This window comes from Papio anubis, chromosome 9 (genome assembly GCF_008728515.1).
Source record: "Papio anubis isolate 15944 chromosome 9, Panubis1.0, whole genome shotgun sequence".
Lineage (NCBI taxonomy): Eukaryota > Metazoa > Chordata > Mammalia > Primates > Cercopithecidae > Papio > Papio anubis.
In genome coordinates, this window is record NC_044984.1 from 114,066,840 (window position 1) to 114,084,679 (window position 17,840).

Here is a 17,840-nt window from a genome sequence, read left to right on the forward strand (position 1 = left end):
TTTAAATGTCTTCAAAATATAGAAATGGTCTGAGCTTGAAAATCTTACTGTGCATGAGCTTTTTGAAAGCTGAAGAGAGCTCCTATCAATTGAGTTATTATGGGAATTGTGGGAACTCCCATAATAACTCATTTTTAAATGACAAAGATGACATTTCCTAGCGGAGACAATCTTCAGCAATGCCAAAAAAGAAAGGAACCTCCAACACATTCCTCTGAAGTGTCTTTAAAGCGGTCTTGAACTTGGAAAAGTATAATTGAGACCTACTATTGTGGCTAAATGTTGTTCTAAAGTAGTGGTTTTCAAACTTTTTAAAGTAGCAGCAGAGCCATTTTCCAAACAAAAGATTATATTATAAGCCCAGGATAAAAAAATATTAATAGTAACCAATGTTGTTTAGCACTTTCTATGGATCAGGCCCTGTGCAAGCAGTTTGCACGTATCTCATTTAATTCTCGCAGCAACCTTATGAGGGAGGTACTACTACCAAATCCCATGACTCAGTGTTCCGTAAGTTGTACTGTCTGAAATGTGGATACGTGGTATACTGGAACCAGAAGCTCTCTCTCTTCCCTCACCCAGCCCCCAAAGAGCAGTTATTAAATTAATTACGTATCCTACAATCAATGAGGGTACTGACTGGAACTGAGGGTATACAATGTCATCTCCATTTTACAGACAAAGAAAGAGGGGCTTCGTAGGATAATAAGCATAGGTTACTAAGAGGCCAATTTATAATCTGAACTCTGTCTGATTCCAGAGCCCATGGCTTAGACTACTAAGTTACCCAGCTGCTCTGGCTGAAATGTGGGTGGAGGGCATCTCTCTCAGGTTCACACACACACACTTGGGAAGGCCCCCAGAGGCTTCGCCACAGAACACAGAGGTAAATGACGCAAAGATCAGAAGTCACCGTTCCAGAAAACGCAAATTTGGAGAGCATTAGAGTTACATGCAAAAGTAACCAAATGCGGTCTACATACTAGTGTATTCCACTAAAACTGAACTTTCAATTTTTAAAATGGGGGACAAGATGAATTACAAAGGGGTATAAGGAAACTTTTGAGGGTGATGAATACAATAAATATTTTGTTTTTATTGCTCAAGAATGAAATTTGGATAATCTTATCCAAAATAATAATAAAATTCATTATTTTGATTGTTTTGCTGTTTCACAGTTATATACACGTTTTAAAATGCATCAGATTATAGTACACCAATTATACCTCAGTAAAACTGTAAAAAAAATGTTTTTTAGAAAGTTCTTATGCCAAAAGACTAAAAAAGGAAAAAAGAACTCCAGATCAATGGAACAGGATTACTAATGCACACATTTTTAAAAATCCAAGCTTATATAAGGAAAAAATGGTAATATAAAAAATTCCAGTCATAAAATGATCTACATTTTATTCAGTGATCATTCACGCACACGTATGTAATATAAGCAAATAACTCGTGTGTAAAAGAAGAAAGAAAGGCAACAAGAAACTAAAATCCTAGGGCAGAAAACTACCAGAATGTCACCCCCCAACTACTCAAGGAAGGGAGGAGGGATGGAGGAAATCCACAGACATTTTAAGGCAGGCCCATCCCAATCCACCATCATATCAGGAAATGCAGACCAAAAAACTGGTCTGTCAGTTCCCCACTAAAGTCAAACAGAGGCAAATATCATGACCTAGTAATTCTTGGGAAATGCTCACCAGAAGTAAGTGCTCACAGCCACCAAAGGCTTTGTGCAACAGGGTTTCCTAACAGATTGATCCATTACGGAAACAATCCAAATGTCTACCAACAAGGAGAATGGATAAACAAACTGTAGTTCTATTCATACACCAGAAACACCATACAGTGATTAAAAAAAGAACAAATTATTGATAGGTACGGCAACGTGGAGGAACCTCACAAACCATTTAAGCGAAAAAAAAAAAAAAAAGCTAAGCCCCAAAGAGCACATCCTCTGTGATTCCATTTATATGACATTCAAGAACAGGCAAGACTAAACTATGGTATCAGAGGTCAGCATAGGGGTTACCCTTTGGGTGAAGGATGATGATGGGAAGGGAACAAGAGGGAGCCTTCAGGGGCTGAGAAAGTTCTGTACCTTGATCTACATTGGGGTTACCTAGTTGTCTATCTGTATAAAAATTTTATTGAGCTGTATACTTAAAATTACTACATTTTTATGTGCTTTACTAGATACATTTTATACCTAAATTAAGAAAAAAAATACCGTTAGGACTTAATATCTCATTTATAGTAGCTAAAGAGGAAATAAAGAGCTCATAACAAGAAAATAAAATATGTATGTGTGTGGAGGCTGGAAGGTGTTTCTGGAAATTCACAAATGCAAATAATACAAACAAGGACAAGATCACTGAGGACTAAGAAGGTAATAAAGTGACAAAAAGGCCAAAGAAAAGAGAGGGCACATGAATAAGGAGAACATCCCCATCTTCTGAAAGGGGCCTATTTCAGTCCTTCACTCTGATCAAAAATAGACTGAATTCCCACCGACCCTACTCTATTATATAACCTATGGAAGATGCTTATCCACTCATAGCATTTATTTCTCTCAATATAAATAACATCTCCCAAAGAGTCCTAGATTTTGAATTTGCATGTTAGAAAGCCAAATTCTGCCTGGTAGGAAGTTACAATTTCTAGGTCTCCAGGAGAAGAGCTCATTGGTTCTTCCTCTGCAGGGGTAGCAATCTGGAGAAGTCTCACAGATACAACTACCTTGGTGACAGGAGAGTCTCTGAGCTGGGAGAGCCATGAAACCGTCTACATTGGGGTAGGAGGGGGAGCTGCCTTGGGATTTTCATTGCAGCTGCTGAAACCTATTAGTGCTTCCACAAGTGAGAATTATTTTGACCCTTCCAACTATCCTCTTCCCCCAAACAGGAAGAATGGTTTCAGTTTTTCAAAACTGGAAGAACCCCAAAAAAACAGGTTATCCAGGGCTCAAAAACTCCAAATAAGGTTGACTGCATTATCTTCTTCAAGCTGCAAGTTCGAATCAAAACTCGTCACCAATATTTTAAAGAGCTGTCCCCTTTTCCTTCTCTGTTAGTTTCATGTTATTTTAATCATCTTTGGTTAATTAATACTCACAGTACAGCTGTTACGAAGAGCATCAAATTTGCGCTGGATTTCATCTCTATGTGCCTAAAAGGTAAGAAGTTGATTATAAATTTTTCATAGGGTAGAATACAATTCTACATGCTACGGGTCAAATATAGAGAATAGCAATTTGCCTGGAAAGCTGAGAATGCGGCACTAGCATCTGTTTTTCAAAGAACGAATTAATCAAATCATCCCCAACACCAGAAATAAGTTACAGGAATACACAATGCTGTGTTAATAACAATTAACTCTTTAGACCACACATGCACACCCTGTACAAATATTTTTAACATTTATATTAACATCTAGAGACTATTAGGAGAAAAGGGGGAAAAAAAGCAATAAAGGATGAAGTTTTACTCTCCTTCATTTGTCCTATTCCCATTCTGAAAAGATGAGTAATTTTCCCTCTTCCCTCCAACTAACTCCTCCCCAGCCTACTCCCTGACACATACATACACACAGAAATGCACACACAGGACAACAGCCAGGACAAAGGGACTTTGTGTGTGTGTTGTTTTTTCATTAAAAGCTGCTGACATTCAGAAAACTCTACATCGGCCTTGAAATAAATATATATAGGCTTTCTCCAGGACAAAGCTGCCTTAAACCAGCAGCATTTGTTCAGTTGACAAGGATTATTTTTTAGCGCATACTATATGCTTGACACTGTGGAAGGATATAGGCACCCATGACCTGTGCCTTCATTCTGGTGAGGGAAGATCAGAAATGAATAAGTGCGTGATTACAGATTGGGACAAATGCTACAAAGAAAACAAATAGGGACCAGTTTAAAAAAAAAAAAAAAAAGAATAAGAAAGGTAGGTAGAAACTTACTTAGATGGGGTGGTCAAGGAGGGCTTCTCTGAGGAGGTGGCATGCAAGCTGAAACCTATAGGATGATGAGGAGCCAGCCATGCAATGGACAGGAGACGGCAGAAGGAGCAGCATTTGCAAAGACCCTGAGGCAGGAAAGGGTCTGGTGCATTTGATGAACAACAACCACCAAAAAAACTGAGTGGCTACAGCAGAGTTTTTCAAATTGCAAGCTGTAATCCAACAGCAAGCATGACAAGTCGGGATTTTTGGTTCGTTGTATCCAATGAAGTAGAATAAAAAAGATAGAATTGAAAACATCAGAATGTGCCTTGAGTAGTAAACATGAGCTCTGTTATAGGAAACTTCTGCTTTAGATACTATAACTCATCAAATTTAAGGTACTTTCCATTGTAAAACCTATGACTATTTTATGTAACATTAAGGAAGAAAAAGTGCTATCAAACTATGACATGTTTATGTCTGTATATGACTGTAATATGCACCATGATTTCAGATACCTTAGAATCAGTGAAATACAGTAAATATACTCCCTTCTATTGGATTGCAAATAAAATGTATTCTGTGGGCTGTGGTCAACTTTTGAAAAAGCACAGCAATGAAGAAAAAAAAGTAGCCCAAGATGATGATAAGGACCAAGGCAGAGACCAAGAATCTTGAAGGTCCAGTAAAGAATTTAGGTTTCATTCAAAATTCAATTAATTGAAAACCAATGGAAAATTTTAAGAAAGAAAGTGACGGATTTTACTGTTGTTTTAAGATCACTGTAGATGCTATAGGGAGAAGAGGATCAAAATGGAACAAAGGTAGAACATAGTAGGGAAACCACTGAAGGTATTGTTATTGCCATTCAAGTGAGAGATGATGGTGGCTTGGAGAAGGATGGTGGCAAAAAAACAAAAACAAAAACAGAGAACGTGGATGAAACTGAGAGCTCCTTTGAAAACATAAGGAAAAGGACTTACTGATAGATGTGTGGCCCAGAGGAAAGAGGAGTCAACAATGCCCTAATAGACTTTTCACTTGTTAGACAAAGTGGATATGGTCCCATTTGCTTACACATGAAAACCCAAATAAGAACCCAGAACCCAGTTTAGGGCAGATGTAAGAGTGCTTCTTCTATTTAATTTTTTTTTAAAAAAAAGTCTCCATAAGAAGGTCTATAAAAGGCCGGGCACAGTGGCTCACGCCTGTAATCCCAGCACTTTGGGAAGCTGAGGTGGGCAGATCACGAGGTGAGGAGATCAAGACCATCCTGGCTAAAAGGATGGTCCCCACTAAAAAATACAAAAAATTAGCTGGGCATGGTGGCGGGCGCCTGTAGTCCCAGCTACTGAGGAGGCTGAGGCAGGAGAATGGTGTGAACCCAGAAGGCAGAGCTTACAGTGAGCCGAGATCACGCCACTGCACTCCAGCCTGGGTGACAGGGAGAAACTCCGTCTCAAAAAAAAAAAGCCTATAAGATAACTAAGTCAAATATTTTAGAGTTGTGATGTTTTCTCTAACATGTCTATTTTTCTATAAATACTATTGTAAGTTTATAACGGCAGATTAGATACTTTAGAAGAAAAGATTAGTGAACTTGAAGACAAATAGAAACAAAGAAGTGGAAGACAAGAAGTAGAAACCAAAATGAAACACAATGAGAAAAGAAAAAGGCATTTTCAAAAAATGCAGAGCATCAGGGAGTTGTAAGACAACTTCAAGTAGCCTAACGTACATGTAATTAGAGTCCCAGAAAGAGTATAGGAGACAGAAAAAATATTTGAAGAAATAATGGCCACAAATTTTCCAAAGTTGACAAAAGCCATAAACCCACAGATGCAAAATATTCAACAAGTCCCAAGCATGAGAAATGTGAAGAAAATTAACCTAAAGCACACTATAATGAAACAGTTTAAATCCAAAAACAAAAAGAAAACATTTAAAAAAAAAAAAAACACAGCCAGAGAAAAATACATGTCACATTAAGAGAAACAAAAATGAGAAAGATTTCTCACCAAGATGGGGAGAAGAAGGGGGCATGAACAGCTAGAACACAGTAAAGCAATATCTTCAAAGTGCTGAAATTTAAAAAAAACCTGTCCACACAGAATTCTATACCCAGCAAAAATATCTCTTAAAAAATGAAGGTAATATAAAAACTTTTTCAAACATAACAAAAGTTGAAGGAATTTAACACCAGCAGACCTGTGCTATAAGAAATGTTAAAGGAAGTCCTTCTGGCAGATGGAAAATGGCAACCAGAAATTTGGATCTACACAAACGAATGAAGAGCCCTGGAGAGACGGTAAAATAAAACAAACCAAAAATAGATTAGTTGCTCAGAATAGCCAGAAGAGAATTATAATGTTCTCAATACAAAGAAAAGATAAATGTTTGAGGTGAGGGATATCCCAATTACCCTGATTTGATCACTACACATTGTAGGCATGTATCGAAATATCATATGTATCTCAAAAATATGTACAACTGTGATATATCAATTAAAAAATATAAAAAATACCAAAAAATAGATAGTTGCATAGATAGAATCACAGACAGATTTATAAATAAAAAGTTATTATTTAGAATTGACTTCCTAAATAACTAGCCTATATTCTATGGCCTAATTTAACAGATCTTAATTGTTTTTCTAAAACTCTATCTGCTTTTTGCCCAGCAATAATGAGAGATTTATTATTTTGTTAAGATAAGAATACTACTTATCCAAAGTAAGACTACGGCTATCTGCACTATGTCAAAATCTCATCTGTGACCAAGCAGCAGCCTAGATCCAAGGACCACACAACCCCCTTTAGTGCATTCCATGATCACCAAAAACCAAAGGCAAGGATTTGTCCTAGAGGAAGAATAAGGCCCTTATGTTAATAGACTCTTGGTCAGGAATCAGCACATTTTTTCCTTAAAATGCCAGATAAGGAAATTTCCTTAAAATTTCCAGAGCATTCAGTCTTGGTTAGAATTACTTAACTCTATCTTTCTAGAGCAAAAGCAGCCACAAACAATAGGTAAACAAACGGGCATGTTTGTTTCTAATGTGTTCTAATAAAACTTCATTTACAGAAAACAGGTGACAGACTAAAATTTGGCCTGTAATTTGCCAGTCTCTGCTCTAAATGACCATTTGGTGTGAAATCTCTCAAAGACAGAAACAGGAAGCTGAGAGTGGAGTTAGCTCCTTCAAAGCATAAGTGGTGACCATAAAAAAGCTCACTGGCTTATACACAGGGACAGAAGCCCTATTGCACTTTCTTAATAATAGCAAAATTTCAAATGACACAGCACCATTAAAAACTCATTTAACTCCCCCACTGGAGTCTGAAATTTCAGTCATTAATACTGATCCATTTCCATTAAAATTAACCATTATGGGGCCTTTGGATCATGTCAAGCAATCCTCTCCAAGGGTTAATATAATGAACTACAGTCATTATGGCTTTTGATTTATTACTGTTTATGAAATATAAATACAAAATGTAGAACTGTCCCTGTTGTGGATGTCAGACATACAGTAAGCACTTAACTACCGAACTAGTCACAGTAATAAAATGGTAAGTCATATGCTTTATGTTTTTTTGAAATAAGTTGTAAAACAAATACACAAAAAAGCAAAAGATCATGCAATAGAATATATACATAAAGACAGCAAAACATATAAGACAAGCTTTGGATGCTCTCAATGAAATGTATGAGTGTTAATTAGATATCAGGTGCTACAGGGAATAAATACCTACACTCTTAAAAATTTCTGAGGATCCCAAAGAGCTCTTGTTTACGTAGTATTCACCTACACTTGCAACATTAGAAATTAAGACTGAGATGGCCAGGCACAGTGGCTCACACCTATAATCCCAGCACTTTGGGAGGCTGAAGCAGGTGGATCACGAAATCAGGAGTTCAAGACTAGCCTGACCAACATGGTGAAACCCCATCTCTACTAAAAATTAAAAAATTAGCTTGGAACGGTGGCGCACGCCTGCAATCCCAGCTACTCAGGAGGCTGAGGCAGAAAAATTGCTTGAACCCAGGAGGTGGAGGTTTCAGTGAGCCGAGATCACGCCATTGCACTCCAGCTTGGGAGGCAGAGGGAGACTCCATCTCAGAAAAAAAAAAAAATTAAGACTAAGATATTTTTCAAATATTTATTTTTTATTTCTCTTAAAATAACACTAACATTGCTTTTGCACCATCAGTGCAAATATTAACACAGTGAAAAGTGTCAAATGACATCTTAGTATTGTTAAGAAAACAGTCTGACAGCCAGGCTTAATGGCTCATGTCTGTAAATCCCAGCACTTATTTAAGAGACCAAGGCAGGCAAATCGCTTGAGCCCAGGAGTTCAAGACCAGCTTTGGAAACATGGTGAAACCTCTTCTTCACAAAAATATACAAAAGTTAACCAGGCATGTGGCGTGCACCTATACTCCCAGCTACTTGGGAGGCTGAGGTGGGAGGATCACTCTTGAGCGTGGGAGTCAAGGCTGCAGTGCGCTGACATTGCACCACTGCACTCCAGCCTGGGTGACAGAGTAAGACCCTGTCTCAAAAAAAAAAAAAGAAAAAAAACCATCTGATCTTGGGAAACCCAGGAGTCCACAGACCCACTTTAGGAACCACTAACCTAGGAGTTGGGTGGCAAAAATGTGGACTGACAGGCTGCAGCCAGTCTGGCCCTAAGACCAGAGAGATACTTTCTTTTGGAAGTATTTATGCCTTAATTTTAAGGAAAGTTACAAGAAGAAGAAAGAAGAGTAAATTACAATGTAGCCTTGAGGGAGGAAATACCTGCAGAACTGAAGAAAGGAAACAAGCGTGTAGACGTCTGACCACCTTCTGGGATCCATGGTCAGGATTCTAGAACGCTTCGGCTTCTGTGCACCTACCCCCTTTCTAGGTGAAGACAGGCACCAGGCAAGAATGTCACCTTACATGCCCCGATTTCACATCTTGGCTATCATGCCGTCGGCTTACTAATTAATTAAACAGAGGGCTTGATATTTATGTACGAGAATGAGAACGTGCACTGACTCATGATTTTAACAAATCAAAGAGGATGACTTTGGGATCCCATCATCACGCTATGCAGGGAGAAGGATTCCTTTCATCAGTGTCTTGAGGTTTCAACTCTTGATTATTCAACATTAGTCACTTGACAGAATCAGTAAAAAAACAGAGAAGCGAAAACACAAAACGTGTTCGTGAGGCCTGGCTGGTGTATACAGAGCACACAGCATGCCTCTTGCCTAGTGGTCCTCTTCAGAGTGATGCTTCTACCACATCACACATCGTGTGCGATAAGGTGTGCAGACTCAAATTCTCTCCCTTGAGATGGAGTCTTAAATATCAAGTTCAGGTGGAAATGTCTCTTTTCCAGCAATAAGTACTGAAGTATCTTAAAAGCATGTTTGTGTTTAAATTTGATAGGATGGGTAAAGTGAAAGTGGAGAAAAGGCAAGCATTAGAAAGGGCAACAAAGGCCTCCCAGCTGCACCGCCAAGGCCCTTCAATGGAGAGCTTTAATTTAACTGTGCTCCATCTAATTCGGCCCAGGGATGGAGGCCAAACAAGGTAACTGCTCCCTTTCACAGCCTAGGAGATGGCTGCCTCTTAAAATTAAACAATAATAGCACATTTGACTATTCCCTTTTATTGATAAAACGGTCTGCTGTGAAACTCACAAATCTCCTAGGAGATCATCTGAGATCCAGCTGATTTCATCTGACTGATGATTGTGCATGGTCTCAACTTGGGTCTCAAACAATGAGAAAGCTGAAAAGTATGGTATTTGGGGACCATTTTCTCTTTTTCTTGGAAAAGACGTTTTTCAGAACAAATTCAACTAACCCATTCAGGCAACAAACACATGGTGTCAATAACCAGGTTTATGGAACATAATCAAGGGAAGGCGGAAGGAAAAGCCCACAGCCTTGAAACTGAACGGAAGCAAATGGAAATGGCGTTTGGATTTCCGTATGATGGGTTTGCAAACAGCTGTTGGAGGAAGGCACTTCTGCCATCATTTGAAGAAGCCCTGTTTTTTCCACAGCATCTTCATCTGCAAGAGCAATAGAGCCCTAGTTTCTAAACCAAGGGAGGTTTGTTTCTTTTTTTTTTTTTTAAGAAGATGCTTTGAGGCAGTGATCTCATCTAACTAAATTAAGTCGTGACTTGCTGCTGTGCTCAGCTTCCAGCAGCCATCAGACACAGCACATTCCAACCAGCAGCAAGAAAGGATTTAAAGGACTAATTTCCCCATAGATAAAGAGCAGTGACACGTGCTCTATTTTATGCCCTCTTCCTTCCAAACAGGGCCAGGATAAGATACACAGTCACCCCTCCTTCCCAATTCCAACGGAGCAGCAAGATAAATGTGTCCTTCTCAGCTGCTCAGGAATAAACGGATTTGAGGAATTACAGACCAATCCCCTGGGGAGAAAAGGCTAAAGACACAGCATTGGGCCCATAGCAAGGGCTTAATAAATATGGATTAAATTACCGATGGCTCTTTTTCTTTCAGAGGTTGGGTATTCATACAGGAGAAAAATATTAATATACGATGCGTTAAATATAATAGTGGTTGAAATTTACGTGCCTCCCTTTAAAAGCTAAGAAATGTTATCTGTCTCTCTCTCTCTCTCCACCCACCCAACTCCAGCAAGTCTATAGGCCTTGTTGGCATGAACTCTTATAGATCAACTTCATTCCTAGCTCCATTTTTTCTTCTACAGACTTATTTTTTCTTTGCCTTTTGTTTCTTATTTTGTTCTGTTTTACTGTGTTGCATCTTTTCAAATGGTTTTCAGTCCACTGTGAAACAAGACAGTATACACAAAGACACACTGTGGTTATTTTTTGCCAAAGCAAATATTGGGGGCATGTGGCATCATTTAACAAGTGTTCTCATAGAGACTATGGAACCTAAATGTGCAGTCAATATCTGAACTTGGTGTAAGTCCTAGAAAATCTAGGATGCACAAACATACTGGAAGCCACTATACTTGGACTGGTCCTATACAGACCCTGGCATTGTCAGATCACATTCCCAGTTTGGTTCAGATACTGGGATCCCCAAACGCAACAACAGGCAATAACTTCTAAGAATGAAACTATGTTAGATAGATAGATAGATAGATAGATAGATAGATAGATAGATAGATAGATAGATAGAGAGAGATGTACATGTGCATGACATCTAGGTAAATTGTAAGCAATGAATGTACACAGCCATTCATTCTATAGAAGCAACCCCAATCAGAGAGGTTTAGAGATGTTCACTGATGGAAATGGGGACAGCATCCAAGTTGAGTCAGAATGAATAAGGTACCTATTTAGAAGGCTTATTAAAGAAACACTAAACCCAATCAGCTGTATTGTGCATGGCCCACAGGAGAGGGCACCCTGACCAGCAGGCAGGTGTGTGCCTGTCTGCTTGGCAGATACAGTATGATACTATGAGAAATGTATGAGCTTGGTTGATACCAGCCATTAAAACTCATTTGGCCTTCTATGCTCACAGTCTAGGTCCTCCAGAGAGCCTTCCAAGACTAACAGGGTTTTCTAAGTATACTTCCCTGAATGGGAAAAAGAAAATGTGAACATTGGCCACCCAGAGTACCCTAGTCAACTTGGCAGCTGCACTTCCCCCTTAAAGTTGATAAGTTGGCATTTCACATGCCAGATTTTTGTGAGTTTTGTTATTCTGGGTCAGTCTCTGTGGGAACGATCAAATGTGGGGAAAATGGCCCCACAAAAATTCCATTTCAGACTTCTAAAAAGAACTAAGATTTAAATCCAGTAACACCCCCGCTCCAAGTTCTACCTCCTGAGAATACTCTCCAGCTGAGTAAACTAGTCTCTCAGAAAGAGCAAGGAAGCCAGGTCCCCTTTAGAGAAAGAATCATTCAGTAGAATTTTTCCCATCCAGATCATACCAGATGCATACAAAAGACAGGAAGCAGAACCTACAGCTTGAAAAAAAAAAAAGAAGTAACACAGGTGAGGTAAACCAAAACAAAAAATAAAAATATGGTAGAAAGACTACTGTAAGATATAAGATTATTATTATTATTTTAAATGATTATTGAAAACTAAAGTAGAAGACCAAGGTAAACAGACTTTGGCTGAAAACAAACTTTAAAATACAATGATGATTTTTTTTTTTAAAAGAAGGAAAATACATAACTAAAGGAGGAACTTTTCAAGATACTAACTATTACTTCCAATGAAGAAGCAGCCTACGTAAGCCAATTTCCTGGCCATTGAATATCTTTGTGGATCATGTTTTCTCTCCTGGAATTTCTAAGGGTGAGCCAATATCCTCAGTGCCACACTCATTCTAGTTGAGGCCTTTAGTAACCTGAAGATGTTGCTCCCTAGACCTACCGTGAGCGCCTGGATCTCCTCTTCGGCTTCTGCTGTGGTCTCTTCCAGCTCTGTCTTTGCCTGGCGAAGCTGGCTTTCCAGGGCCGCCCGGGCAGCCTGCAGGGCTGTCAACTGTGACTCACGCTCCTGCAGGGAGAGCTGTAGCTCTGTGAGCTGGCGCTTGAGCTCCAGTTTCTGCTCCTCGTGCTCTAGACTGACCTGAGAGAGACAGAGAGATAAACCCTTGGTTGGCTTGAACAAAAGAGAAAGTGAAGACATGACCTGCTACTCAACCTGGAGCTGAAACCTGGTCTTGGAACCACCTTCTCAGCACTCCATAGAGGAGAGGAAAATGCAACAAAATGGGCCTGACTTCCATGCATCTCCGAATTCAACAGGAGTAAGAACAGGTAAGGGCTATATCTCCTAACCACCCCTTACTTACATATATTCAAATGCCTGGGAAGACTTTAAAAGGAAAAGCCACACAGCAAGAATCACGAATGAAAATGATGACGATTACTCTTATTAGAAAAACATTTAAAGCTAAGCAGATATAAAAAACATCATATTAGTAACAAGGACATCTTTTCAATTTTATTGTAAATGGAATAACAGACTGAATTCTAGTTATTTTAAACACGCTTTCTCTGATGTGTCCTCATTAGGTAATCTGCTTTAATGTCACATTAGAAGTTAATCATTCTTCCCTCCATCTGCTCATCCATCCACCTATCTATTCAATCTTTCATCCATTCATCTAACAAAAATTTACTCAGCAATGTCTGTGGAAAATGGAATATGGAGATGAAAACAGTCTCTGCCTTCAAGTGGGGAGAAAAATGAAAAGCAACCATGACCATATATCATGGTCAAGTGCAACGGTCAGGACATGCAGGGATGTTGCAGGAATACAGCACGCGGGCAGAGGAGCTAACTCTGGATCTGTTAAATTCTGTTGAAGAATATGCAGGAGTCAAACAAGCAGGTAAGAGGAGAAAGAAAATTCCAGGCAGGGGAAGCAAGACATCCAAAGGTATGGGGGTGAGGGAGATCACGGCACATCTATAGACCTGACAAACACGGACAGTGTGGTCCTAAAGATGAATGTCAAGCAACTCAGAGATGCTGGCTGCCCTCAGAGAGCTCACTGTCTAACGGGACTGCCAAGAAGAACACACTGTGATGAGCTGTGCCCTGAAAGCCATGGGAATAAAAAGGAGACCTCCTTTTCATCAGCTTCAGAGGGTTGGAGAAGGCTCCCTAGAAAAGGTGGCACCCACATCCCACAGCCCATGGGGTGAAGAGAAGAAACACTTGCAAAACATGTAACCTGGAAAACCAACAGGATTTAGTGGTTAATTTGATGTGGGGTAGAGAACAAAGGACATAAGGGAGTCAAAGATGACTCCCGGCCGGGTGCAACGGCTCACACCTGTAATCCCAGCACTTTGGGAGGCTGAGGCGGGCAGATCACGAGGTCAGGAGTTCGAGACCAGTCTGGCCAGCAGGGTGAAACCCCGTCTCTACTAAAAATAACAAAAAATTAGCTGGACATGGTGGCGCACGCCTGTAGTCCCAGCTACTTGGGAGGCTGAGGCAGGAGAATCACTTGAACCTGGCAGGCAGAGGTTGCAGTGAGCTGAGACTGCACCATTGTACTCTAGCCTGGGTGACAGAGTGAGACTCTATCTCAAAAAAAAAAAGAAAAAAAAGATTACTCCCACATTTCTGGACAGGTGAATTACACAAAGAATGAGACCATTGCTATGATGGAATAGGAGAGAAAGAGCCAGTTTGAGGCAAAAGATAAGAAATTCTGTCTTGACATGTTGAAATTGAGCCCCGTGGGAGACATCCAAATGGAGATGTCTAATGTCTACTAAGACAACAGGTCAGAAACTCAAAAGAAAGGTCTGGATTGGCAACCTAGATCCGGGAAGCCTTAACAAATCAGTGACAGCTGAAGCCACGGCTATTATCTCTCTCTAGTGATGATGGTGATGATGACGATGTGACAGCAGCAAATACGGTCCTCACAACACACTGGGCCCTGCATTAACTCATTTCAGTTTCAGAACAACTCACTGAAGGAGGTACTACATTACCTCCATTTTACAGATAAGCAAACTGTGGCACTGAGAGATTAGGTAACTGAGCAAATGTCACACAGTTGTAAAAAGCTATAAAAAAGGCAAGACTGACATTCAAACTCAGAAAGTCTGGCTCAAGAGTCCATGTAACATGTTGCTACATTCCTGCAACATCCCTACGTGTCCTGACCATTGCACTTGACCATGTACAGGGTAAACACTGAACCCTTCTGTCTTACTAAAACACCAGCAGTCACAGCAGGGTGGGCCTCTACTAGCAAGCCTGAAAATTCTTCTGACACCACTTGGCAAAACCAAGAGAGGCAGGTGACAGTGACTCAATAGGAAGAGCGGGAGCCGGATGCTATACAATGAAGGAAGAACCCAGGAGCCTGCATCTTTGCAACTCCACACACCTGGCTAGAGAAGAGCTAATGCTGCGCACACAAAGTTGGGGGAAGGCCCAGGGTCCTTTAAGGTGGATCAAACTCCAGGTGGAGGCCTCTGCCCTCAATCTCAGTAGCAGCATGTGGCCAAAAGAAGAGGAACTGATCTCATTATATTTAGAGCTAAACTCCAAAATTCCCAGGGAGAATATAGAGCCTGAACCTCTCGTGAAACGTCTGAAGTTTCTCCTACCATCCTTGAGGGGCTGGCTCTACTGATTCAAGTGAAAAACAACAGCTTCCCTGGGACACTTTAATAGCCCAGATGAGCTACAGCAGCAGAGCAGGCTCCTAAGAGGAACATTTGTGCAAAGGGAAGGCAAGAGACAGCCAGTCAAGGCCCCCAAGCTAGAGAAGTCCATCTGGATTGTTTAGACTCACAACCTTAAGGGCAACTCTCCCGTGATCTTGCTGTTAAACTTACAGAAGAGTAAAAGTATAGCCTGGATAATAAAAGTTGAACCGTCGCCTAAGGCTTCAGGCTCATGCCTGTAATCCCAGCACTTTGGAGGCCAAGGAGGGAGGACTGCTTAAAGTCAGGTGTCCTCCTTCTGAGATATCCTGACCTAAGAAATAATAAAAGAAAAATAAATAAATAAATAAATAAATAAAGCCAGGAGCCCAAGACCAGCCTGGGCAACATAGCAAGACCCCATCACTACAAAAAATGAAAAATAAAACCAGACACTCCAGCTGACCCTAATAGAGGAGTCCACACCTTGACAACCCCTAAAAAACATGAGATAACACATTTTTACTGCCCCTTGGAGAAATGACTTCATTTTAATACTCCAAGACAAATAAAGACATGCATAAACATGAGTATTACCCAAGGCTTAGACCTCAGACCACTGTCTGCTTAACACGACCTTCCTTAAGAAAGATCATCTGCTTTTTGAAGAACTCCATCACAAATATTTGAGCAACTATTTTACATGAGACACTCTGTCTTCCCTCCCAGCCTGGGTGTCCAGCTTCCAACAACCACTCTCCTGAACTCCAGCTGTCTCTCTGCTGGTGCCAGCAAACCCTGCCGCTAGGCTGAAAGCCCTCATGTCAGGAACAGGTCTGTCTTGTCACCACTGTAGACCCAGGCTACAAATCGGCACACAGCAGGCATTTGACAAATATACAGTGACTACATAAATGTAACCTTATGGCTTCCATCAACCTCAACATGTCTACAACCCAGTTTGTTATATTTTCCTTTCCAGAACCTGGTCACTCTTCCCAGCTTCCTGGTTCTTTTGAAGAGAGCTACCTTTCATCAATCACACCTGAATTTGGTTTTGTCTTTTAATCTCCCACTGTCACTTGAGACAGACCTCTGCCACCAGCACTGGGCCACCACGGCTAAGCTCTGACTAGGTCACGGGGCTGTCATTACGTCTTGATAAAGGAGGAATTGCCCTGCTCCCATTTGACAGAGTCACAAACTGACACACTCCCCACGGGACCCTATAAAGGAGATACATTATCACTGACATTTTACAGATGAGGAAACTGAAGCCCAGCAGAGATGAGGCAGCTTGCAGAACTAGTAAGAGGTCACAAAACCAGTAAGAAGTTGAGGTGGAATTCTAACCCAGATCCCCATGGCCCAGTCTGTTACCAGAAGGAGGGCCTGGGGTCTAATTTGTCTATTTTGAACAAAGAATTGGACAAAATGCACAAAGCAACAAAGGAACAAAACACAGGCATGAAGCAGCGAAAACAGGTATCTATGAAAGCAAGAAAGCACTCCGCAGGGTGGGAGCGGCCCCAGCAAGTGGCTCAGGACCCAGTTACAAAGTTTTCTGGGTTTTAAGTACTCCTTTTGGGGTTCCTACTGGTTACTCCTTATCTGAATAAAGGATTTGGTCTGTGGCTAATTAAAGGCTGAGGTGAACTGGCGCCCTATGCAGACGAAGGGATACTCCCTCCTTGGCCCATCCAAGGTGCTCTCCCTTTCCATCTGAGCAATGGTGGAAAGGAGAGCATTGCAGGGAGAGGAGCCTCTTCCATCTTTTGCTACTGGGGCGTGGGGAGATGGGGTGGGGGCTCGGATTTTCCTTTTGGTTCAGCTTTAGGAAGTTTGCATTAATTGGCCTTAGGTTGCCTGTCCCTAGCCCCAAGTGTTTTCCTTTTGATCCAGCTCTGGGAAGTCAGCAGGAATGGGCCTTGGGTTCCCTGCCCGCGGACCCTGGTGTCTTCTCTTTTAGAAAGCTAGCACAAATTGGCCAGGTGCAGTGGCTCACACCTGTAACCCCGACACTTTGGGAAGCTGAGGCGGGTGGATCACTTGAGGTCAGGAGTTCAAGACCAACCTGGCCAACATGGCAAAACCCTGTCTCTACAAAAATTGGCTGAGTGTGGTGCCAGGAGCCTGTAGTCCCAGCTACTTGAGAAGCTGAGGCACGAGAATTGCTTGAACCCGGGAGGCGGAGGCTGAAGTGAACCAAGATTGCACCACTGCACTCCAGCCTGGACAACAGAGCACGACTCTCTCTCTCACAAAAAAAAAAAAAAAAAGAGGTTAGCACAAGGGCCTCAGATTCCCTGCCCCTAAAGCTTGGTGTTTTTCCTTGATTCAGCATGAATTGGCCTTAGGTTCCTTGCCTCCAGACCCTTTTCCTGCCTCAAGTCTGCCCCCTTAACCACCAAGCACAATGTCTCTTGTATACATATTGATTTGTGCTTGAAAGCTGGCTTGTTCAGAGCCCGAATTGCCCAGCAAATCCTCCCAGGAGATCACCCCCGCTCTCACCTCCCGCAGTCTTGTCTCCAGTTCCAGCAGCCGATTCTTGTCACTGTGGTCTTGGTGGCTGATCTTCTCCAGCTGCTCCTCCAGCTTTCGGTTCTGGGCCTCCAATTTCCCAGCCTGGGTCTCCAGGTAAAATTTCTGTTGCCTGAGTTCAGAAATCATCTCTTCTTGAGCCTTCCTAGTGGGGGTGGTGGGAGGATCCAAACAAAATCACAGTCTCGTTAGAG

General features: G+C 41.2%; 1 protein-coding gene across 10 annotated transcripts in view; it reads right to left on the minus strand.

Annotated features, from left to right (window-relative positions):
• Positions 1 to 17,840, minus strand: part of CIT (citron rho-interacting serine/threonine kinase) — a 195,613-nt gene that overhangs the window by 54,475 nt on the left and 123,298 nt on the right. For 9 of the 10 annotated variants that reach the window (XM_009181812.4, XM_009181811.4, XM_021923019.2 and 6 more), the window contains 3 exons: positions 17,617 to 17,791; positions 12,353 to 12,550; positions 3,118 to 3,171 (listed from right to left, as the gene is read on the minus strand). In XM_009181812.4, the coding sequence (XP_009180076.1) occupies positions 3,118 to 3,171; positions 12,353 to 12,550; positions 17,617 to 17,791 (427 nt within the window). The remainder of the gene's footprint in view (positions 1 to 3,117; positions 3,172 to 12,352; positions 12,551 to 17,616; positions 17,792 to 17,840) is intronic. The other variant, XM_009181810.4, reaches the window with a different exon arrangement.